This window comes from Tenrec ecaudatus, chromosome 18 (assembly GCF_050624435.1).
Source record: "Tenrec ecaudatus isolate mTenEca1 chromosome 18, mTenEca1.hap1, whole genome shotgun sequence".
Lineage (NCBI taxonomy): Eukaryota > Metazoa > Chordata > Mammalia > Afrosoricida > Tenrecidae > Tenrec > Tenrec ecaudatus.
This window is the reverse complement of record NC_134547.1, coordinates 11,369,417-11,392,966: the sequence shown is the minus strand read 5'-3', so window position 1 is coordinate 11,392,966 and position 23,550 is coordinate 11,369,417. Positions and strand designations below refer to the sequence as shown.

The window sequence follows — 23,550 nt, the reverse complement described above, 5'->3', positions numbered from 1 at the left end:
CATGAACGTGAGCTCTGTCAGCTCAATGCCCTCAGAGAGTGCTCCAGACTCTCAGCCACTGAAGCGAAGCCGGCTCGCGGCCACTCTGTAGGACAGGTAGAACAGCCCCGCGGGTTCCCGAGACTCACTCCTTAACGGGAGTAGCAAACCCCATCTTTCACCCACAGTGCGGCTGCTGGTTTGAACTGCAGGCCTTGCGATCGGCAGCCCAGCGATTAGCCCAAGACATGACCAGGGCCCCTTTCTCACAGACAGCCCCTGCCGGTCTGTGTGCGCAGTGTTTGCTGCAGGATTCCATCAGTATGCACTGTGTGCGTGCCGTCCTCTCTCCCGCCCTTTCAGTCTGGAACAGGCCTTCCTGCGCACCCTCCTCTTCAAATGACCTTTTTGCCATGTCTAGACAGTTGTCCATCCAGTGTCCTCTCTGCATAGCCTGCTGTCTGGATCTCGTCACCCGCTCAGCACCCTGCCAACACCGCCCGTCCAGGGCCACCTCACAGTGAGTGAGGCAAGTTACTTCCGAGCAGGGCTGAGCCCTGAGACCCACAGGGCCCAGGAGGGAGCTGGCTGGCCGGTGAGCTGTTGCTCCCTCACACGGAACTGAGTTCTCTCAGGGACTAATGCTGCCCTGGCTCTCTGCCCCCACCCTCCCTTGGTACGAAAAGCCCCACAGTCGCCCCCTGGTGTTCCAGGGCTGTCCTGCTGTGTTAACACTTCTGCAGGCAATGTCTGGAACCATCCGCAGTGGGGGGGGTCAGTGCTGGCGTGGAGGACCAACTGTAAACGAGCACCTTAAGTCATCCCAAGTCAGTTTAAGCTCTGTGTGTGTGTGTGTGTGTGTGTGTGTGTGTGTTTTCAAGAGAGAAGAGAGAGTGATACAAAGAAACAAGACGTAATAACAGAGAAGGTGACTCCCTTACAATCCTGGTCTCCATGCATGGAGCAGTTTTTGCTAATAAATTCATTTTGTCGAGTTGATTCTGACTCACAAGGACCCCGTAGGAGGGAGTGGAACTTGCCCCGCAGCATTTCTAAGGCTGTGGCTTTGTGCAGGCTGACCACGGCCAACCATTGATTGCCCCGAAACAGCTGCAGGGTGGGAACTGCCTGACTAGCAGCAGCAGCCAGGCCTGCCCTTTCTGTGCACCCAGCCTGGCAATGTCCAAAAGTGCTGTTCTGCCTTGTTTCTCCACTAAACTCAGCACCAGGTACCTTGGGCATCACTTTCCAATCCCATCTCCAGGCCAATGGTCTTTTGATTCCTGACCAGAGGCGAGGGGCTCAGGCGTTGGTGAGGGGTCAGGGTCCCTCTGGGTGTGTGAGCAGATTGCCAGCATCCCTGCCAGACTTGGGTCCCCAGGAAAGGACCTGGCCACCAGGGCTGAGCCCCCTGTGAGTAGCACGGGAGGAGCCAGCCTGGCCTGTACCCATCTTCTCTTTAGCCAATCTGGCATCTTGTATCACGGAGTCTGTAAAGCAGGAGCAGCCAGTCTGGCAGATCAGATCTGCCTTGGTGGTTCACAGCTGGCTGAGCTGATGGGATATTTGGCTTGTCTCCTCTGGGCGCCACTGACACGGAGCCACAGCTGCTCCAGAATCACCGCCAGACAAGTACCTGTCCCTGTGTCCCCAGCCGGTGACTCCCCAGAGCACGCTGAGCAGGGCCAGCAGTGTGAGATCCCGCCAGGGCCTTCCCAAGGGTAGCTTCTCAGGACCAAGTAAGAGTAAGCCATCTTCACCCTCAGCATGGGCTTACAGGCACTCCCCACTTCCAGAAAGATGTGGCATAGCTGTCTGCTCCCCAAAAGATGACAGGAACCCTCTGTCCTGCAGGGCCTCCCTCACCGGCTCCCAGCAGGCTGTGCGGCTAAGCGGTACCTTGTTCCACACCTGCAGGAGCACTGCCCTGGGTGAGCAGCAGCGCTGGGTCAGGGCTGGCTATGTGACCCTGCACACAGGAACTGTTTGCTCGGTGCTTGGTCTCCAAATACTACTGAGCTCATCCTTGTTTTCTTTCTTTTTCCACGGAGGCGCCAGGTTTTGTTCACTGAGCAGTTCCTGAGTAAAGCTGAGCCGGCCCCGCCCTCCTGGGGCTGGGGTGGGAGAGACAGGCAGGGGCGCAGCTGTGCACCACACAGTCGCCGCCGGGAGGCGACGGCGCCAGGCCTCAGGGAAGACGTGAAGCCGCAGGGACTCCTACGAGGCAGACACTCAGTCAGTCCCCTCTGAGTCTGGGCCCGAGGGAGCAGAGAGCAACACCACAGGTGCACCGGGAGCGGGAGCGAGCCCCGCAGGGGAGGAGCACACAGCTGGAGCGGCCACCTGCTGGGCATCCAATTGTGTCACCAGAACACGTGCTGGAATCCTAACCTGTGCACTGGACATGCAGTCCCACTTGGGACTGGGTGTCTTTGTTGTGTGAACAAGGCCCTGTCAGTGTTCTCGACCACATTCTACTACAAGTGCGTGCGTGCGTGCATGTGTGCGTGTTTTCAGTGCGGGTTGACCAGTAGTTGGGCTCTGGGCTGCTCTGCCTTTCTAGCGGGGTTCTGTAATCCATTGCCATAGCTGCACAAAACTCCCAGACAAGGCTCATGAAAATGGGCTCATTAGGGAAGCCAGCAGGTGACAATGCACGTAAGAAGTGCTCAGGATGCAGTTGTTCCACCAGGACAGGTCACAGGGTTTTTTGCGGGTTGCTAATGAATGCTCAAAGTAAGTCTCAGCTCCGGCTCTGGCCAGCACACCCAACTCTCCAAATTAAGTGCCCAGGCCGCCTACTCCACAGGACAGCGCTTGGCTGTACTTGCTACGTGGGCTGGGAAGGCCACTGTCTGGCTCCTGGTGCTGCTGCTTCTCTGGCCTCAAGCTGTTGCCTGGATCCAGGAGCTTGCTCCACTGCACAGGGATCTTGGGTCTAAAGGACGTGCTCCACTCCTGGCTCCTCCTCTTGCTGGGAATGAGGTCCCCACTTCCCGGCTCAGTTTACCCCCAGCAGATTGGCAATCACATGAGTCCGTTAACCTGAACCCCATCAGCATCACACGCCCCCCATCTCCCCCCACAGGCCCATGTGGGGGGAGGTCCTTTGGCGGGAACAGCGGAGGCTGGCTAGCAGAGCCCTAAGTGATGCCTGCCCTGCATGTCCAGCAGCGGTCTCTGCACACGCTGTGCCTGGAGGATGTGCTCGTGGTTTCTGCCCTGGCTGTTGTTCCCACTCGTCGGGTTTCCCTGCCCCCTTACAGGCTCAGCTGTTGTCAAAGCCCTCGTTGGCCATTTGAAAATATTCTGGATTTTGAGAGTTCATAGAGATTAGACACAGGAACAAGCAGACCCAAATGGGGGAGAGACAGGTGCTATGTAGAGCTCACTAAGGGCCTGAGGACCTCGGGGCCCCGAAGCTGAGCCAAGAACCTGCCCCAGCCCCGACAGAGGAGGCATCTTCCCTGGAGCCAATGTCTTGCCTGGGGACTGGTGGGCTCTGGTGCACCCATCGGGACCCTGGCCCCTCGGGGATGGATGTACTGCTGACTATGGTCCCGGGGCAGAGCCTGCGCCCAGTCCAGGTACCACCCTGGACAAGGCCTGCTAATGCCCCAGACTGCAGAGCCCAGCAAGGTGTTATGGGCGCTGGGGGTGCAAGTCCAACCAACAGTTGAGGGCACAGTGGCAGTGTTGGTGGGGGAGGAGCTGGGCAAGTACTCTGTGTCTTGATTGTGGAGGTAGTGTCACCGGGATGGACAAACCAGAAACCCAAACTCACTGCCAGTGGGGGGATTCCTTCAGACACTTGGGTCGGTGTGCCCAATGAGCTCACGCGAGTTCTTAAGTGCGCCTCCCTCGCGCCTCTCTGCTGTGACTGGTCGCCAGTTGGGACCGTGGTCAGGCTGATCTTGTCAAGTGGCCTCCGGGGGCAGGGACCCTCTCTGGAGGAGGGGCAGCAAGGGGGTTGCCACACGTGCTGGCTCGCATGCATTCCCTGCAGGTCACGGAAGCCGAGGAGACAGTAGCCTTGATAGACTGACTCCCGGCGGCTGTGACCTTCGTGCGTGCATCAGATTTCTATGTCACCACTAATCAAGGGCCTCTGGGAGACGGCCTTGATGGGAGGGCCTGATGATGGTGGGCCAGCTTGCCCACAGAGGAGGAGCCCGGCAGGGCGCCTGTGTGCGTGTGGGAGAGACCCCCTAAATGAGGCTTTGTGCCTGGTGGACCCGGAACCAGCATGCTGGGACTCTACCCTCAGCTCCAATGCTGGAGGAAAAACACGCCCCTTCCCTGGCCTCCTCTTCTTGAGCCAGCAGCCAGCATGCCGGTGTGAGTTGGTGAGAGAGCAGCGCTGCCAGAAGGGTGGATGGAATCGCCCGTGGCCGCACGGCTGCCCTCCGCATTCATCTACCGCTCCCATGCTATCTGGGCTCCATCGCTGGGCAGTGGCACCTGTTGTCCAAGATCTTACCCAGGCATCTTGGCCTCCAGGGGCAGAAGCCCACAGCTGTCTGCTCCCCGCTCCCACTGAGCCTCCCAGGTGGGGTCAGAGTAGGAAATATGCAGCCAGCCGCCCTCTGGGGTGATGAGTCCCCTTTCCCTGCTCCGGCTCTGCGGCTGACCCCGGTGAGTCGAGACCAGGCGCAGCACCATTGGTGTACTTAGGACCCCTGGCACCACGCAAGGAGCGAGGAGATGGAACAGAGACGGAACACAGTTAGATCCATCCATCCATGAAGCCACCGCCCTGAGCTCAGGGCAGGGACAAGACATAGCCTTGTGTGTGGGGAGGAGTCCTGGCCCTTGAGGGCTTGAAGCACTCGGTCCAGCTGCCTGTCCACACATCTCCCTCCACCTGCACCCCTTTCTTCAGGGAGTGTACTTAGGGCTGCTGCCCTCAGCATGGGAGACCCAGAGCTGGGGAGCCCAAGAACTGGGAGCCCAGGAAGCCTCTGTGGATGACTTGGCCCCTGAGCGCTGCATATCTGTCCTAACCGGTCCACTTGTCAGAAGGGCTAGCACCCCGTCCGTGTCTTTGCTCTGTGCTGTCCTGTGGCCTGCAATGTCACCTCCACTCTCATTCCAGGCCGGAACCCAAGGCCCATCGTGGGGCCAGTGTGCACAGCCAGCCACTGTGCCAGCGCAAAGGTCCCCGAGGCTGAGGTGTACTCAGGGCCTGGCCCTTCCTGCCAGGACAGAGCAACTGGGTCACAGGGAGGGAATTGAGGTCACAGCAAGTCAGGAGGCCTCAGACCAGGGCTGCAGGCGGGAGAGTGCACTTGAGAACCCTGCTCTAGAAAGATAAGCCCACACTTCTGTGCAGCCCCCAGGGGGGCTGAGTGGAGGGGTGCTCCCAGGTGGCTTGTTGGTGTGAAACAGAAGGTGGCTTGGAAGTCAGACAATCAAGTCCCGCCTTTCACACAGAGGTGGTGTGAGGCCTCCTGCCTCAGCCGGGCCTGTGCTCTTTCACCCGGCTATTGAAGGCCACCAGCCGCCCAGGCAACAGCTCAACACCCCACACAGCGCCTCTCACCACGTCAGCTGCAGCAGGGCCAAAACAAGAGCCCTTCAGGACGGGCCCAGTCCTGGGGCCCGATAATGGCCACTCCAATCAGGGCTCTTGTTTGAGATCTCACGCGTGTGTGTGCGTGACACACGCCTGTGTGTGCGCGCAGAGGGGGTGGACCACAGCAGACAGTGGACTCTTCTCTCAACAAAGTCAGCTGTGGCAGCCAGCATGTGCGGTCTTGTGGCGGAAACCGAATCCAGAAGGAAGGCTTTCCCTTCCTGGGCCAGCCCCCTCTGGAGAGGAGACATTCTCCACTGTCCACCCTGGAGGAAGTGAAAGGACCCCCATGTCGGGGTCTGGAGCCACAGCATAGTCCGGGTGTGGCGTGAATCGCAGGCTGAGTTTGTTTTCTGTGTTTTCGTTGTATTTGCTGTCGTATTGGTGGGCAAACAGGCGCCAGCGGGGCCATTTCCACACGTGGAGCGGTGGTATCCTTCAAGTGGTGTCCCTACTCTCACCCTCTGCTCCCAGGTCCCATGTGACCTCTCAAGGTGCTGTTGTGGGTGTGATGCTCTTCAGAGAGGCCCCAGAGGAGCACGTGCTCCAGGCGGATGGTCCCCGCTATAAGACGGACCGTTCTGTTTTTGTTTAATCATTTTATTAGGGGCTCATACGATTCTCATCACAATCCATACAGACATCAGTTGTACTTTCATTGCCCTCATCATTCTCAAAACATTTGCTCTCCACTTAAGCCCCTGGCATCAGCTCCTCATTTTCCCCCTCCCTCCCATATCCCCTCTCCCTCATGAGCCCTTGATAATTTGTAAATTATTTTGTCATATCCTGCCCTGTCCAGCATCTCCCTTCACCCACTTTCCTGTTGTCCGTCCCCCAGGGAGGAGGTCACATGTAGATCCTTGTAATTGGTTCCCCCTTTCCAACCCACTCTCCCTGTACCCTCCCAGTATCACCACTCTGACCACTGGCCCTTAGGGAATCATCTGTCCTGGATTCCCAGTGTTTGCAGTTCCTATCTGTACCCCTGTACATCCTCTGATCTAGCCAGATTTGTAAGGTAGAATTGGGATCATGATTGTGGGGAAGAAGAAAGCACATAGGAACTAGAGAAAAGTTGTGTTTCATTGTTGCTACACTGCACTCTGACTGGCTCATCTCCTCCCGGCAACCCTTCTGTAAGGGGATGTCCAGTGGCCTACAGATGGGCTTTGGGTCCCCATTCCGCACCCACCCACCCACCCCCCATTCACAAATATGATTTTTTTGTTCTGATGATGCCTGATCCCTTCGACACCTCGTGATTGCACAGGCTGGTGTGCTTCTTCCATGTGGGCTTTGTTGCTTCTGAGCTAGATGGCCGCTCGTTTACCTTCAAGCCTTTAAGACCCCAGATGCTATATCTTTTGATAGCCAGGCACCATCAGCTTTCTTCACCACATTTGCGTATGCAGACTGTTGCGTTTTCAAGAAGACTCCGGGCCATCGTTTGGGTTGAAGGTCTGAAGATGAGTTATGTCGTCTCTTTGGCCCCAGCATATACTTTATGAGGATTTAAGCTTCTATCCTACAGTTCCCCCCTTGTGATCCGCATTCGACTCTATAATCTTCGCTCAAACTGCCCAGTCATGATAGCCGGGCACCACCCAGTTCTTCTGATCTCCTGGCACAGGAACCACAGTTCTTTGTGGAGGCCATTCACCACACTTTCACACTTTCCATGTCCTTCTCCCCACCCCCCACCCCCGACTCTCCTGCTTCCGGCAAATAGAAACCGGTTGTTGTAACAAGCACTTCGCAAGGAGCCAGGAGGTAGAGCTGGAGGAGCACTGAGCACGTGATGAGGCCAGTTAACTGAGTGTCTTGTGAAGACAGGACCCAGAGCCTCCAAGCACCATGCGGTTCTTGGCTGTCCCTGAGCAACCTCGGCAGCTCACCTCACCTGACCCCATGGTAAATCTGGCTGCTGCGACTGAAGGGAGTCTCCTTACACAAAGGTGATGTGCTCAGCTGCTACACTGGGAATGGTTGGGGGCCAGACCCCACCCAGTAGCTCCACAAGGTGGGAGGGACACTGCATGTGGTCCTGTGAAGATGGCATCCCGGCTTGCCACATGGAATCCCGAGGCCCACATGGATTCAGCACCCCTGGCCATGAGAGCAGGTGGAATGGCCTGGCCGATGCCGACGCCGATCCAAGAACCCGTAGGTGAATGGAAGGCTGTGCTCACTGGGCAAAGAGTCCTGCCAGGAGCTATGTCCGCACTGGATGGATGGCTGCCCTCCGTGTTTTCTTGATGACAAGGTGGTGGCGAGAATTAGCATCTAGGACGCTCTCGCCTCCTTAAACACACTGCAGGCCCTGCTTTGTCTCTTCCTCCCCATGGGCAGAACCTCTGGGAAGGTAGCTCTGGCCCACACAGTGGCCTGCCACCCGCCCGCCGGGCAGCAGTGACGTAAGGCCGTCTCCTGTGGCCGGTAGGGAGGCTGAATGGCCGGTGATCTCTGGAGGGATGCACTCAGTGAGCACCAGCTAAGGGCGGAGATGTTTACAGTGAACATTGCTGTGTTCCTGCCAGACTTTCCCTCCGGAGGTGGAAAGGAGGACGTTCACATTGCCTTGGTGCTGTTGGTGCCCACTGTGTACCTGGGGCACGTGTGAATGGGGCCAGACCTGCCCAGAGCAGCCAGAGTCTCCCTTTCCTCCTCGTGTTCAGTGGGAATGAAGATTTAAAAAACCAATAGTCTCTTGGTGTGAGAGGAAGGAGCGACTGGTTTAGAACTGTCAGCTGCAGACAAGTGCTCCGGCTCCCACCCTTGTCCTCGTCTCCCCAGACATGGTCCAGCCAGAAAGTGCCTTCCGGGGCCAGTTTCCCTTCAACGCAGAGAGGTCAGCTCAGCAGGTCCTGGCCACAGGTGCTTTGGCATTCCAAAGCGATCATCGCGATAGATTTTTCTGGAAGGACGCAGGGTGATCACAGGGCTGCTTGTGAGGAAGAAGTTTGATGAAAGTGGAAGCCCACGTTAGGTGAGAATGAGGACGGCTGGTGAGAACATTTTCCCCCATCACAACGGTGCAGACACATCGGCCTTCCTTGGTTTGGGGGCTGGCACATCCATCCATCCCTCTGTCCCGTGTGCTGGCCCCAGTTCTGCTGCTGCTCCGACGGTGGATCCAGGAGGCTCACTGCACAGGGACGCTCTCCACAGCTAGCTCTGGCGGGTACTGAGACCCCCTCCTGCTTCCCAGGGGGTGCATGTTAGGCTCAGGATGGCACTGGGGGGACTCCAGTTTGCAATCATTCACGTGTGAATCCTACCAGTGTCTTCGCTGCTCCCCACCTTCTTTGGCCTCGGGAACTGGGTTGTTAAAGGAGTTACTGTGTAGTGAGTGCACAGGCCGAAAGGTAGAGGGCTCCAGGTGCTGCTCGGTTTCAGGTTCAAACACTGCCTTAGGAGGGGGCTCCACCAGTCGCTTTCAGACATGTAAATCTGGTCTTTTCCTTTTTATTGGTTTGTATTTCTTACCCATCCTGACCAGGACCTCCTACTGTGGTGGCCGGACACCATCTAGTTCTTCTGGTCTCGGGGTGCAGGAAGTGGTGGCCCATGTGGACCCCTAGGTCAACATCCTTAAGAGCTCCTGGTCTTTTGAACACATGATAGGCCTATACGCTCTGCTCATCTTGTTGAATCCCCCCAAACCCATCTCCTTTCTCCCAAAGCACTGGCCACACAACTCATGGATGGGAGCAGCAGGTTACAATTCAGGCTCAGGAACTCTGAGAGTACAGTTATCAGAACCTGCTCACCTCAGCCGTGCCTACAGCTCAGTCTCTGCAGGGCCAGGAAGCCTCATCTTTCTTCCCGAGGGGCCTCTGGTCAGCTGTTAGCTGCCCAATGCTTACATCCCCACGTTGTGAGACAACGTCCTGCAAATTCCACATAAGACGCATCAGGCCAGCTGGGATCTCAGGAAGCCTGGTCACCAGTCCCTGGACCGGTTCCCACTTCTGGAAACAATAGGTGCCGGGCTTGCCCCTTGGGGGGAAGCATTTCTGCTGAGGAGTGGAATGCCCGCTGGGTCCAACATCTGTGACAACAGCCATTCCCTTTCATCGCCTTCCCACAGCCTCGGGGACTGTGACAGCACTGGCCGTCTGGCACCACTGTGGGCTCGGGGTCACAGATGGCCCCCGTTTTGTTTTGTCAGACGTGGTGTTTCTGTTTCTCATTCTTCTGCTGGCCTTTGTGTGACTCTCAAGTGGGGGTTGGGGGGTGGGGCAGGGCGGTGCTGGCATGGCTTTGTCAAGCTGTCATTGATAAAGCAAAATGCCGCCTTCCCTTGAAATCAACTAGGGAGAAGGCACTGATGTCAACTTCCTCCCTCAGCTGCCTTTGTGTCCTGGGGGGGGGGGGATCCAGTGAAGGTGGGGGTGTCCATAGGTCCTCCCTACCATCTCTCCATTTGCACCAGATACTTCCCCAGTGGCACACAAGAAGCTGCTGGTCAGCGGGCCAGGGCCTTTGGGTGCCGTGCAGGACCTCTTTCTTTGGGTGAAGAGAAGGGACCTCCTTTGGCTTTCTTAACCGGGATGCCCCTTCAGAGAATGGCTTTTCCTCCTCGTCCAAGGCATCCTCGTGATGGTGGGCCCCTCAGGGCCAGTCTTGCTGGGGCTTCTTGGCCAGCACCGGAGTCAGCGCTTCCTCTAGTGCTGACGTGCCCGGGAGACGAGTCAGGGCACCTCAGTCCCCAGAGTGACTAATTCGCGTCCTAAAGCATCAATCCTCGGAGCCCCTGGCTGCTGCTCCCCTGGGCCCCGAGTCGAGTGCGATCATCCTGGACACTGTCCGTCTCGTCTCCGTTTGCCCCGGCGGAGTGTGCAGGCCCGAGGTGAGGCTGCTGGTTTTCTCCAAGCTGAGTGGGAGTCTCTGCCGTCCGGGAGCCAGTGCGGAAGCCCTCTGCGGGCAGGGTCGAGTCACCTGTGGGCCACAGGATGCGGTCACCGCGCCCTCCTCCATGAGGCTAGCTTCTTGGTCTCTGTTCAGCACGCAGGCCGCCCCGACACCCTCCGTTCTCGATTGTCAGCCGCTCCTCGCCTCTCGGGTTGTGCGCAAGCAGTTGCGGGTTCTGGGACTCGTCGTTTGCTAAGGTCAGAGTGGAATACCTTTTTGCACGGTCGCCGACCCAGGGGATGAACCTCTCTCTGCTCCTCTCCGCAGTCAGCATGCACAGGCATCAGCCACCAGCGCGTCCCTTCCACATCCTCTTCAGAATCCAACGGGGGTATCTGCCAGTTCCCAGGCCGGCACCACCGCAACCAATGGTGAATTCTCTCCATCGGAATTTGACTGGTACATTAACAGTGACGTTGCTCGGTAATTTCCACACTGTTGAGTCACCTTTCTTTGGAGTGGTGACAGACACAGATCTCTTTCCCATTGTTGACCCCCATATTCCTCAGCGTAAGTGAGCAGGTGGGCCGGCTTTCCCTCCTGCACCCCTTGCATTGCCACTTGGACGTCTTCCTGCAACACCGCCGGTTCTTGGTCAGAATGCTGCCTCCTGGAAGGGCACACAGTGCAGTTTATCCAGGTAGCCAGCTCAGTGGCTTCAATGGCCAAGGGCTCTTTCTTGCCCCATGTTGGCCCTGGGGGCTGGCTTAGGGACCCAGCAGGTGGAGCTGGGCCCTCTGAGGGGTGGTGCTGGTGGCACAAAGCTTCCTGCAGGAAGGAGGCCTGCTAGGGCTCCTCTCTAGCTTTGCCTCTGTTTGGTGTGTGGGAAGACAGGTACTCATTCTGGTTGGCCCCTGCCCCCTCCCCCCTCCCTGGGAAGGGAGCCTTGGACCTTTACTGGGGACAAACAGCTCACTTTTCTCACAGCTCCAGCTGCGTTCCAGCCCCGTGTGCCCATCATTGGGGCCTGGCCCCAGTGGCAAGCAGCACAGTGCCCTCTGGCTGGTTCTCCCTGGTTTCAGGCACTTGTTTCCAGGGTGCGTCTCCCGCCCCAGGGTTCCTTCCTCCTGCTGTGGGGTTTCCAGCTGGGCCAGTTCCTGGGGTCAGAGCACTGGTCTGTGACTGGTCACCCTCGTACACATGTGCACGACTGACCAGGGTGTGGCAGTGGTGGGTGACCATGACAGCCTTGCCGCAGTGAGGCAGCCAGCCTCATGGGCACTGGCGGCCCCAGGTCCTAAGAATGCTGAGACTCTTGTGTCGATGGGTGGGTCAGGGTGGCATCCACACTGGCCTTGGGCAGGGCGGGGGTGAGACACGAGACTGACAAAGACCTTCACCATCGACCCCAGGCCCGTACCTGGGAGTCAGGTCCCAGGGGCTTCCGCCCGCCTTGCTTTCACCAGCCCATGCACTTGCTGCTTCTGCACGGGACCACAGCCAGTGCTCATGACTGGGCTGGTGCTGAATACACCCCAGGCCCTTGGGCCTCAGCCCTGCTTGGGCCAGCGCAGCTCTGCAGGTCACCAAGGAGTCTTCACCCTCTGGGTGCTTCAGTCAGGCCCTTCAGTGCTCCCACCCCTCTCCCCTCCTTCCAAGTCAGGAGTCCGCCCACCCGCCCGCTGGGCAGTGCTTCTCACGCTGGACTCTGATTATCCGTCTTCTTCAATTGGCCCTAAGTTCCTGCGGGACGGCACCGGGTCTCCGTCATTGTCTGCTCCAAGCCCAGGACAGTGGGCTCTAGTGAGGGTCCTGAATGCCTGGGCGCTGTGGGGACCCGCACAGCCCTGTCCCTGAAAAGCGCCATTCAGCCGTGGGAGCGGGCTGTGGGCACAGAGGGAGGCGAGCGCCCGGCCTGTCCTCGTTGGGAGCGCATCTGCATGGGAACAAGCAGCCCTGTGTTGGGTGGGAAGGTGCGCTTCACAGGGACAGACAGACGGACAGTCAGATGGACGTGCAGGGACGGTTAAATAGGCACCTGGGCCCCACACTGCTGGGGAAGGGCCTGCCAGACTGCAGGCCTTAACCACGGCAAGGAGACAAAGTGGAAGCCCCACACAGTGCCAGTGAGCTGGTGAGGACTACAGAAACCCATGTGGCAGAGCCCGCCCGCCCCTGAACACACGCGCACACACAAGACTGCTGGCTGGCAGTGATTCTGACTCAGAGCGCTCTCCCTGTAGGGCTGAGCAGACCTGCCCTATGGGGGTCCCAGGCCTGTCTGCCTCAGCAGCACAGGAGCGGCGAGTGGGTTCAGACTGCCACACTCCTGCTGACCGCTGAGCACTAAACCATGCAGCACCCGCGCAAAAGAACCTGCACACGCCTTCCCTGAGCTGGGAGAGGCTGCACGACTGCGTAAGCAGGAAAGCGGAGCGTGCGTCCGTGCTTGCGTCCCCTTCCTTCTCGGGGAGGAGACCTGCCCCATTGCCTTGCTCCGACTCACTGGGGGTGGGGGGGTGGGACGTGCCGGGCGGCCGAGGTGGCTCTGAGGGACCGAGGCTGTCACACAGCAACCCCACAGGCAGACCCACAGAGGCCCGCCCTGGCCTAGTGTCGTTTCTGGTCCCCCAACATGGAGAGACAGGCCCTGTGCCCCATCCTCTGAGGGCCACCAAACATGCGTGCCACTGTCTGCTGTCTGTGCAAGCACTCCTGGGCTGGAGGGTCCCTGCTTCTGCCCAAGGTGGTTTTCTGCCTGCCCATCCTGCCCCCCCCCACACACACACAGTAGGGAAACTCAGCATCAGTAGCTTGCTCTTGGCACCTGCCAGACACAGAGCAGGCACTCTGGCATTGGTGGACTGAACCCGTGAGCTGCTCCCGGGACCAGTCAGCTGGAAGAGGCCCTCTGGGGCTAGTCGCCAGGTCAGCCTTCCTCTGCCTTTTCCAGCCCCAGTGCAGTCAGGTGTCCTCAGTGCAGAGCTGGGGTCCAGGCTATGGTAGACCTGCTCCCCGCAGAGCCCCCCCCCCCGAACCCCCCCCCCCCCCCCCCCCCGCCCCGAGGCCTGGTGGCTCTGGCCTCTGAAACGGGATGGGAGCAAAGGACCCCATCCTGGGCCTGGTGGCCAAGCCTGTGTTCACATGGCCTTGCTCTCCCCAGAGCACTCTGCCCCTTCTCCCCCCCCCCCCCCAATTGCTGGAGGGCAGAATTAAACTGCAAAGCAGCACTAACCCCTTTGACACTGGGGAACGGGAAACAACCTTGAGACGGACAGGGCCACCCCCAGCCTGGGCAGAATGGTCCAGGTTTGACCATGGGTTTCTCCACAGAGCCTCCAGGGCTCTATCCCCTGCTCCCCAACACTGTGCAGAAGGGGTCGCCCACCATGGTGTGACTGCTGCTCACAGGTGGTGAGGGGCAGTCGTCCCAGAACGCACGGCCCCTTGTGTGCGTGATGGCCTTTGTGGTTGCATATGCTGGGGTCCTCACAGGGTTCTTCCTGCTCCCCAAATTCTAGGCTCCCCCATCATAGTTTGTAAGACAAAGCTCTGGCCCCTTCCTGTGCCCCCTGCTGACTGGTAAGCTGAGCCAAAGGCTTGCATTCCAAACATTCCAATTCTGAGGCCAGGCTAGCCTGTAGCTTAGCCAACACTGCCTTGTCCTGGAGCACAGGGTTCACTCCGTAGGGGCTCCGGCTTTCCTAGGGAGCCAGGGCAGAGCTGCCCAGCAGCCCTCCTGCTTGCCTGCCTGTCCCTCTGAGACAGTTCCCACAGGCCCAGCTGCACCTCCTACTCTGTCCTCACTGATGCCTGTCCTTTGAGGACGTGTCCTACTGACAGGAAGTGGCAGTGCCACCCCCCTTCCCCTGGGCCCTGTGTGGGAGTGACTCCCCTCCACCTGCGGGTCTCTCTGTGTCCACAATCTCCTGCACATGTGCGCGCGCACACACGCCTCCCCTGGTCACCTTGTGGGTGTCATCCTCCTGTGTCCTGGACAGAAGCAGAAGCCTTTTGGCCCCATGGGTGCTGCTGCCCGGCTCGCCAAGGTTGCCCAAATGCTCTCCATGGGCCAGGCCCGGGCTCTCTGAGCTGGAACTTGCTCATTCTGAGTCACAGTCCAGAACGCAGGGACCATGGAGTCTGGGGGATACTTGCCCGCAGGCAGGCAGCTGGTTATTGTGGGACTCAGTTTCTCTGGTCTTTACCACTTCCCTGTTTTTCCACTCTGCCAGTAAACTGCTTGAGGTGGGAGGAGACACCCCAGTCTTAGCCACACCAGGGCCCCCCCCCACCCTGCAGAAGCCCCATGATAGGTGGCCAGGAGGGGAGAAGCTGCCCTTAACCATAGACGGCAGACCTTGTCTGCCCCTCAGACCAAAAGTCTGCGGTCTGCCCCACCCCTCCCCCTTAGCCCCCTTCTCCCAACCCTACAGCCTGTTGCCCTCTCCCTGACTCTGGTTCCTGCCAGCCTGTGGGAAGGCAACAGACAGAGGCAGGCGGCCTCACCTGTCTCCACAGAGCAGCTGGTGGGCTTCAAACCACTGGGCTTCTGGTCTGCTTTGTTTTATAACTGCTTCAGTCGTGCAGAGATAAGCTGGCCAGAGGCAGTGGGTTGGGGGGCACGCGTGGGGGAGACGGGTTGTCCTGGGTAAGACCCGGATTTGTAGGAAGTCCAGGGCTCTAAGCTGGGGCGGGGGGGTGGGTCCTGGCTGTGATGGTGACACCCACTGCCACCCAGTACTTCTGGCTCTTTGTCTCGCCTGGAGGCCCCTCCCTGTGGCAACACTCGCCTCCTCAGTTGCCTGTGCCGGGGCTCTTGACAAAGCCACGCTTGGGCACCAGGGCAGCAGTAATCTTGGCAGGAGAGCAGCCCTCCCAGCTGCTTACCTCATTGTGGGCGCAGGCTGTCCAGGGGTGGGGGGCTGCAACCCTGAACACACCTCATGGTGGGATGATGGGGTTTTTCTCAAATGTCAGGGTCCCTGGTTTGGCTCTGGGCAAGGTCCAGAAGCCCAGCTTCTCGGGCAGCCATCTAGATAGAGCCAGCCGCTTGAGCCATCTGACGCCCCGCTGTGCTGTGAGGTTGTCATCCTGTCACTCAGCCACACTAGCCCTGGGTCCCTAGCTGCCGGTGGGATTGTGCTGGAGGGCACGGGGGAGAGCGAGTGCCTTCCTGTGCCCACCACCGAGCTTCCCTGGGGCGGGGACCAGTGAGGGGTCTCAGGCCAGGCTCTCGGCCCTCTAAGGGAAGCCATTTCAGTCACAGCGCCCTGGCGGCGTAGGCATCAGAAGTGACAGAGACACAGGGACTTGGCACACAGCTGACCCTCTGAATACAAAGACCCCTCGGGACAGAGCCAGACCTCCTGCCATGGAGGCAGTGTGGACTCACAGCGACCCTGTAGGGCAGAGGAGACTGAAAACTCACCCTCCTCAGAGCAGCTGGTGGTTTCGAACTGCTGACTTGTGGTTAGCGGCCTGATACTTAACTAGGTTCTGGGAGCCTCCGTTCCCATGTCTGTGAAGTGAGTGCCCTCGAGGAGTTAGTGGGAAGACAGTGTTGACTGGTCATTCTTGGGAAGCACTGGGAGGACGGCCTGGGCGTGGGGAGGCCTCTGCAGAGGTTGTGCTTGGTGGTGGCCGACTCGCTCCTTGCTTGAATGCACACTGTTGTGCTTGGCCCTGCCTGTGTCCCCATGGCGGGGGTTGTGGCCCACAGCTGGTCATGGGCTGGGTCTTTCTGGTGACCCTGGCCCTGGGCTGGGTCTTAGCACAAGCCACACCTGCAGGCAGACCAGCTAGGGGTCCTGTGCGGAGAAGCAGTCTGAGGAGGGAGGGGGAGATGGTGGAGCCGGGTCCAAGTGCATGCCTTCTAAGTGCTACCACCGGGCTCCCCCTGCTGCCAAGCCCCATGTGCTGTGGCACTGACCTGGCCGCGCCGCGCCCCTTGGAGTTGGTAGACTAAAGTGCTGAGTGTCTGAGTCTAAATGTAGAACGTCACAAATAAGCGAGTCAGAGTTTGTCTTGGAGGAAGTCAAGATTTGCCGCTGGAAAGGAAGCAGCTGACCTGCGGCCGTGGGACCCAGAGGCAGCTGGGCCACTGCCAGGACCAGAGCCTCGGTTCCCGGGTACAGGCTCCAGCCGTGGTCAACCCCATGGAGACACTCACCTGCCCCAGATGCTCGGGGGACAGTTGGGAAAGAAGACAGCGCCCTGACCTCCCTCCCTCAGGCAGGGTGCCTGCAGGGCCCCTCCAGAAACGGGGTGCCTCTGGCTCTGCCTTCCAAGGAGAGAGGGTTCGGGAGCGCCTAAGCTACAGTGCGGGGATCCTCTGCACTGAGCAGCCTGGACCGCAGTTTGCAGGGCTTTGCTTTCTGTTCCCGGGTCACACGCCTGACCTCGTGGTTGGAGTAGTTGAAGCCACAGGCTGCCGCAGTGACCAATGGGCCTGTGTGGCCATGCCTCCCGGCCCTGTTCTCACCACCACAACTCCCGTCTTGATTGCTACTCAGCAGGGCCCGGTGCATCGTTGTTGTCCCCCCCCCCCTCAGGGGTTTGTACCCCTGACCTGACAGCTCTCCGGGTGAGGAAGACAGACCAGAGAGTGTCCCTGCCTTCACTGTGTTTTCTCATGGGCGGTTCAAGAGCACACCTCAGACTGGGGACAAAGTGACCTTAAGCTGATATACTAAGTCGTACCGATTTTTACTAAAAAAAAAGTATTTTAAATTTGTCTAAGGGAAAAAGGAAATTGGAAGGAAATGGATTGAGGCATCTAGAAAAGCCCAGGGTGGGGGGTGGGGGCGTTTTGTCACATTTCCTGGAGGGAGGCCCTGTGCACCTCCCTGTCCATCCATGCCCCCCCACCCCAGTCCAGTCCCCGCTCTGAGCCCAGCCTGTCCTCCCTCCGCAGGACTGAGCACCGAGGGCATCTACCGAGTCAGCGGGAACAAGTCCGAGATGGAGAGCCTCCAGAGACAGTTTGACCAAGGTAAGGCAGTCCCAGGCTGTGCAAGGTACCATCGGCAGAAGGCCAGCTTCCCACATGCGGTGACAACCTGTCACCTCGCTTCCCACCGTCATTCTTACCCAGCAGCCCTCCTGGCCTGCTCGGCCGCCACCCCTGCCCCACAGGCAGATGCCAACCTCTCTGCTGGCCCTGTCACCGGGGCCCCATTGTGCTGCAGCTCGGGAGGGCTCACTGATGATGGAGCCCCTGGTCCTGGGCCATGTGCCTGAAGCCTGAACTCGCCTATGGCTCCACCATCAGGAGCCAGTGGCTCCCCTCCTGAGGCCTGTAGCTTGGGCAGCCCCGCTGATGGCCGGTGCCTCAGCTCAGTGTGGCTCTTACAGCAGGGGGCGCTGTGCTTGCACAGGCCGTGTGCAGAGAGCCAGGCTCAGCTCTTGTCCCTGGTGCTGAGAGCGTGGGGGGCAGGCATCCTGGTCACCCTGGCACATGCCTCCCACCACCGACAGGCCTGCTCTTCTAGGCGGGGCAATGTCGGGCAGCTCACCAGGCCCTCCGTACTGTCCGAGTTAGGTTGAGAGCAGCCCAATGGGCCAAGGCCACGGGCAGGCCTGTCGGTCTCGGACCCCTTGGCACTGGGCTCCAGGTGGTAGGACCTCAGGACATTTTGGAAGCAGACACCATGCCCCAAGTCTGGATAACCTGCTGGCTGCATAAGACTCCCAGTGGGAGCAGGGAACTCATCACCTTCACCAACAAGGGGGGCGCCACTGCCTGGGTGTGCAGGGCTCTGTGGTGCCTCCCCCACCCCAAAAGTGGACATGGGCAAGTGGTTTCTGAAGAGTTGGGGTGCCGACAGGTAGATGCCCAAGGTTGGAGTGGGGAGAGAGAGAAGGTGGAGGCCCAGGTCTGGGCTGCGACCCTCCTCCCCAAGGGAAGGGACTGAGGAAGGCGTGGGTGTTGGAGTGCCCAGGGGATGGCTGCTTCATGAGGTCCCCCTTCCTGTCAGACCACAACCTGGACCTGGCGGAGAAGGACTTCACCGTGAACACAGTGGCCGGAGCCATGAAGAGCTTCTTCTCCGAGCTGCCTGACCCGCTGGTCCCCTACAGCATGCAGATGGACCTGGTGGAGGCCCACAGTGAGTGCCCAGGGCACACCGCCCGCTGCCCTGCTTGTCCACAAGGCCTGGTCCATCGGAACAGGACCGCCAGGCTGCTTGCCTGTGGAGCTCGTCTTCGCCGGGCGCCACCTAGTGGCGGGCAGCGCCCCTGCACCTGCATAGCCCCATTGTTTATAGGGCCTTCCGTGCAGGAGGGGAGGGGCGGGGAAGGCAGGAGCCTGCTGCTGCCCTGGGAAAGGTTGGGAGTCTTCCCTGTGTTCTGTGCCCCGACCCCACCCCGCACAACAGACAGCAGTCAGAGGGCCCTGCACCAGTCAGCAAATGAAAACGGTTCCCTGGCTGTGTCCCGTGTCCATGCAACTTGTCCCACTCTCTCCACATACCTGAGAGGCCGGGGTCAGCGTGCAGGTGCCCGGTGCGTCCCAGGATGCAGGCTGTGTGGGGTGTTCCTGCTTGTGTCCTGGGGCACAGCCCCAACCAGGACTCTGCGGAACAAAGTCCTGGTGGTGTGCATCTGCAGCGTGATTTTCTAAGGCTCCTGCCATATGCGAGGGGAGTTGGCCTCAGCTGAAGTCCCCCAGCCATCGTGGCAGGCTGGGCAGTGATCCTGGCCTGGTGTGAGACTGCGGTCAGGGGTGCAGGGGAAGGGCCACTTCAAGCCCAGTGTCTAGACAGGCCGGCACCTGTGCTGGCGGAGGAAGACGTAGCTTCAGGAGATGGTCTGGGAGCCTGGAGTCCCAGTCACCACTGCAGGATGACCCGCCCCTGACCAGCTTGAGCCCTGCGGCCGGGTAGATGGGTCAGCCAAACTGCTGGGGCCGCCTGAAGGCTCTGGTTCTGTCTGAAGTCAGCAAGGCCCAGCTGGCACTGGCCTGGCATCCGCATGCTGCCATGACCACCAGCCCTTTAGGATTCTTTTAGGCACAGACTCCCCCGCAGTTCCCACCGGCCCCACCGCAGACTCAGGCGTCAGGAAAGGGCAGGTAGGCCCCGGTCTCCCCAGGTAGCTTTCCACTCTGGGATCCTGTTTCCAGGGTCAGCCGGCCAGGCAGAGAAGAGTTCCATAGGGGCCTCGTCTTGAGGCCCCGCAGTGCACACCTGCGCAGGTGATCACCGCCGTCCACCAAGGGGCGTCAGCGTTGGCCTTTCTCCCCACAGAAATCAACGACCGGGAGCAGAAGCTGCACGCCCTCAAGGAGGTGCTGAAGAAGTTCCCGCGGGAGAACCACGAAGTCTTCAAATACGTCATCTCACACCTGAACAGGTGCGGCCCCCCAGCAGCTCCTCTTCCCTGCGGGGGAGGGATGCTTCCCAACTCTGAGCGCTCCAGGCCACCTGCCCATCCGAGTCAGTGTGGCCCGGTGGTGGGACAGGCCCTGCAGAGGCCTCCAGCCTCCAGGCCTGTGTTGTGTCCCCGGCTGGGGAAAGAGGGTGGGGTTGTGGGGTGGGGCTGGCGGTGAGTGTGCTGACCAGGCACTGGTGTCCCCACAGGGTCAGCCACAACAACAAGGTGAATCTCATGACCAGCGAGAACCTCTCCATCTGCTTCTGGCCCACGCTCATGCGGCCGGACTTCAGCACCATGGACGCGCTCACAGCTACGCGCACCTACCAGACAATCATCGAGCTCTTCATCCAGCAGTGCCCCTTCTTCTTCTACAACCGGCCCCTCGGCGAGCCCGCCAGCGCCCCGCCCAGCTCCCCCTCCGGCCTGGCCGCCACCGTGCCCTTCCTCACCTCCACGCCCGTCCCCGCCCAGCCCTCACCCCCCCAGTCGCCCCCACCCACCCCCCAGTCCCCGCTGCAGCCCCTGCTGCCTGCGCAGCTCCAGGCCGAGCACACGCTGTGAGCCGGGCGGCACTCGCTGAAGCACCTCCTTCTCTGCGGCAGACGGGCCAACCAGCCGAGGACCTGCCCTTTGCCCTGGACCCCTCTGAGGAGCCCCCGGGCCTTGCTGACCGTACAGAACCGGGCGGGCTGTTGCCCCGAAGAGGACGTGTCCCCAACTTTGTCTTCTCCCATCCCGTGTCTATGCCCCAGCCGGGCCTGGGCCTGCTTGACCACCCAGTGTGCTCCCCACCCAGGCACGGTGCTGAGGGTGTCAGCCCGGCCCCCAGGACACAGCCGTGGACAGCCGAGGGAGCACTGGAGGAGCAGCGGGAGCCCCCTCCCCCAAATCCAAAATCACAATCCGCGAGGAAAAGGACAAACACCCCCAGCTGGGGCCAGACGGACGGGCAGCGGCACCAGCTCTCCTGCCCCACAGGACCGCACGGAGCCCTCGCTGGGGGCTGCCAGAAACACTACATAGTTGTGAGACACTAGTGTGAATGAGTGAACGAGCGACCCGTGGGAACAAGTGTGAGCGCGTGTGTGCACAAATGGACCTGGGCGGGACCAGGGGGCTCCGTGTGGCAGGCTCTTTTCCCCACCAGTGACGGATGGAGGTCTCTGGGTGTTGTTCAGGGAACCCCGACCCTCCTACTCCCACAGTGGTCGTCTCTGGCCAGCCACTGTCACTGCCTGCAGGTCACTCACTGCTGTCCTCCTGTGGCCTTGCTCAGCCCTTCCTGAGAAGTGACCGTCCCCTCAGCTTCCTGGCCTCCCCCGGTGCACACAGGAGCCCCACGGCCAGCCTCACCCTAAGGAGTTCACACCCAGGTCCCCTCGCCTGAGGGAGGCGGGTCTCTTTGCACTTTAAGCAGCAGCATGTGGGGCTGTCTGGGGGCAGGGTGTTCCAGTCACTACAGCCACATAGCCCACCACCTACCCCCAGGAGCTGCCCCCATCCCCACCCACTCCCGTCTCTCCTGAAGATCAGGCTCTCTGGCTGCCCTGCAGCTGGGCATATCCCTGTGGACACCAGTCAGGGTGCTCGGGAAAACTAAGGGACCCCTCCATGTCTGCCTCACCGCCTCTAAGACCAGTTACACCCATCCAAGTACAGACATGCTTACCTCAGGTGCAAGGGCGGGCGCCAAGGTGGGGAACGTAGCCTTCCCGAGCTCTGGCACCCAGGCAGTCGGGGTGGCCCCTTGGAGCTCTCGCTCCCTTCCCGGGTCCTGCTGACCCACTGTCATCAACTCCCAGGGACTGGCCAGTGTGGGCAGGCACTAACACTGCCACCAGCTGGCACCTGGACCAGGGCCCCACATCCTCTCACCCGCATGGACACACCGGCCTTCTCCTGCCTCTGTCCAGGCCTGTGGCCACCTCACTGGGTAGACAAACTCCCTGGCTCTGACATCAGTGGGTCACATCTAGGACAGGATGCACACACACCTGGAGACCACACGGAAGGGGCTGTTCTGTGTGTTGGCCAGGCAGGGCAGAGGAGCCTCACCCACACTGAACTCCACCCCAACCCGAGAGCAAGCTGGGGTCAGAGGGCAGCAGAAATCGCATCCCCTCCCTCCTGCTGCTGTCACCAGCTGGTCTCAGCTTTGGACCAGGAGGCAGCCAGGACCCACAGGGACATCGTTACTCGAGTCTCTGCAGGGCCACCAGCCCCGCCCCGAGGAGGACACATCATCACTACATCCCCTACCAACACCCGGGTCTCTGGAGACAGAAATCTCTATGAATGGCCAGTGTCCTGTGCCGCTTGCTGGGGACAGTGCCCCTGTGGTGTTGGCAACCCCAGACCAGAGAGAGGACACCCCCTGCTGCGTGTGGGACCAGCCTCGGGCTCCTCAGTGGTCACGTGGGTGGCACATGCCACCCAGACTATGGCATATGTGTCGGGGCCCTGCCAGCCACCCACCAGGGACCAGGGGTTGGAGGTTGCCCTGCCCCTGTTGCTTGGCAGGTACAAGCCATTAGATTGTGCAAAGTTGAAAGGGAACAGGAAGACACCCCACACACACTGCAAGAGCGGGCCTGGCCACCCACCCGGGCCTGCCTCCGCCGCCCACCACCACCAGTGTCCCTCCGAGCAGTCACGACAGGGCCTAAGTTATTGTTTGCATCCAAGAAAACCGTGTTCCCCATGTACATTCAACAAAGGCAATGTCTGGGAATAAAACTTGTTTGAAAATTTCGGGATAGTGCTGCTGCCAGCTTATTTTTCTGGTACTTGTATTTTCACATGTTAAATGATCTTTATATGTTGGATTAACAAATATTTTGCGTTTCCTGAGGGTGGGGTGGGGCACGGGGAGGAAGCCAACCTGGAACCTGGTGGTGGGAGCCTCAGAGGGAGGCAGCCCCACCTGCATGGTTTCCAGGTAGGCGGGCGGCGGCCGCAGTGTAACCGTCTCTTTGTGTCTTAGGGGCTCTTACCGGGACATCCTCTAGTTGGTGTTAGGAATGTTTGCTTACGTTTTCCAGATTTCCTTTGGACGCGTGGGTTTGTCCAGGCCTCCCGACGGATCTTAGTGCATGGGCAGCCGGCCAGGGCTGCGGCATCTCGAACTGCTGAGGTGTTTTATGTTTGGTTTTGTTTTTTAAAATCATGTATTTGCTACAAAGTATTGTACTTGTCTCAATGGGAATGGTGTAAGAAAAAAAGAAAAATCAAAACAAAAAAAACCTGAAAAGGCCTTATGTTATATGTATCATAGTTAATAAATCAATCTTATTTTAAAAAAAAAAAAGGGGGGAAAAAACTACACCTGAGGCGGGAAGCTGGGGGCCCTCCCCCCAGAGTCATCAGGCCTGGTCCTTCCCCACTCCCTGCAGGCCCAGCAAGGTGGGGGTGGGGGGAGGATGCCAAGGCCAGACCCACTGCGACCCCCCTACCCCACCCCACCCCTCCGCAAGACATCTGACCCTGCATCCAGGTTGAAGCTTTGGAACCTCGAGATCACCTGCTTCCTTCCTTTGGAGAACAAGCCTGCCTCTCACCCCCACCTAGGGCCCCCTCCTAAAGGCAACTCTGCCAGCGTGCGCGCACGCACACACACCCGCAACAAATATAAACTGGACTTCAAGAAAAAACACCACCGCCACCGAGCTGATTGATTCATCGTGACCCTGGAGCACCTTTGCTGCTTTCTGAAGCTGCAGCAAGTGGGTTGCCCAAAGCCTAACCCTCGGCATTCACAG

The 23,550-nt window shown here is 59.6% G+C and overlaps 1 protein-coding gene across 1 annotated transcript in view; it reads left to right on the top strand.

Moving 5' to 3' along the window:
- ARHGAP35 (Rho GTPase activating protein 35) overlaps window positions 1-22,543 on the top strand; it is an 87,266-nt gene extending 64,723 nt beyond the window's left edge. The window contains exons 4-7 of the mRNA XM_075537493.1: window positions 17,328-17,405; window positions 18,391-18,522; window positions 19,663-19,768; window positions 19,996-22,543. Coding sequence (XP_075393608.1) covers window positions 17,328-17,405; window positions 18,391-18,522; window positions 19,663-19,768; window positions 19,996-20,353 — 674 coding nt within the window. The 3' untranslated portion in view covers window positions 20,354-22,543. The remainder of the gene's footprint in view (window positions 1-17,327; window positions 17,406-18,390; window positions 18,523-19,662; window positions 19,769-19,995) is intronic.
- Window positions 22,544-23,550: the final 1,007 nt, after the last annotated feature.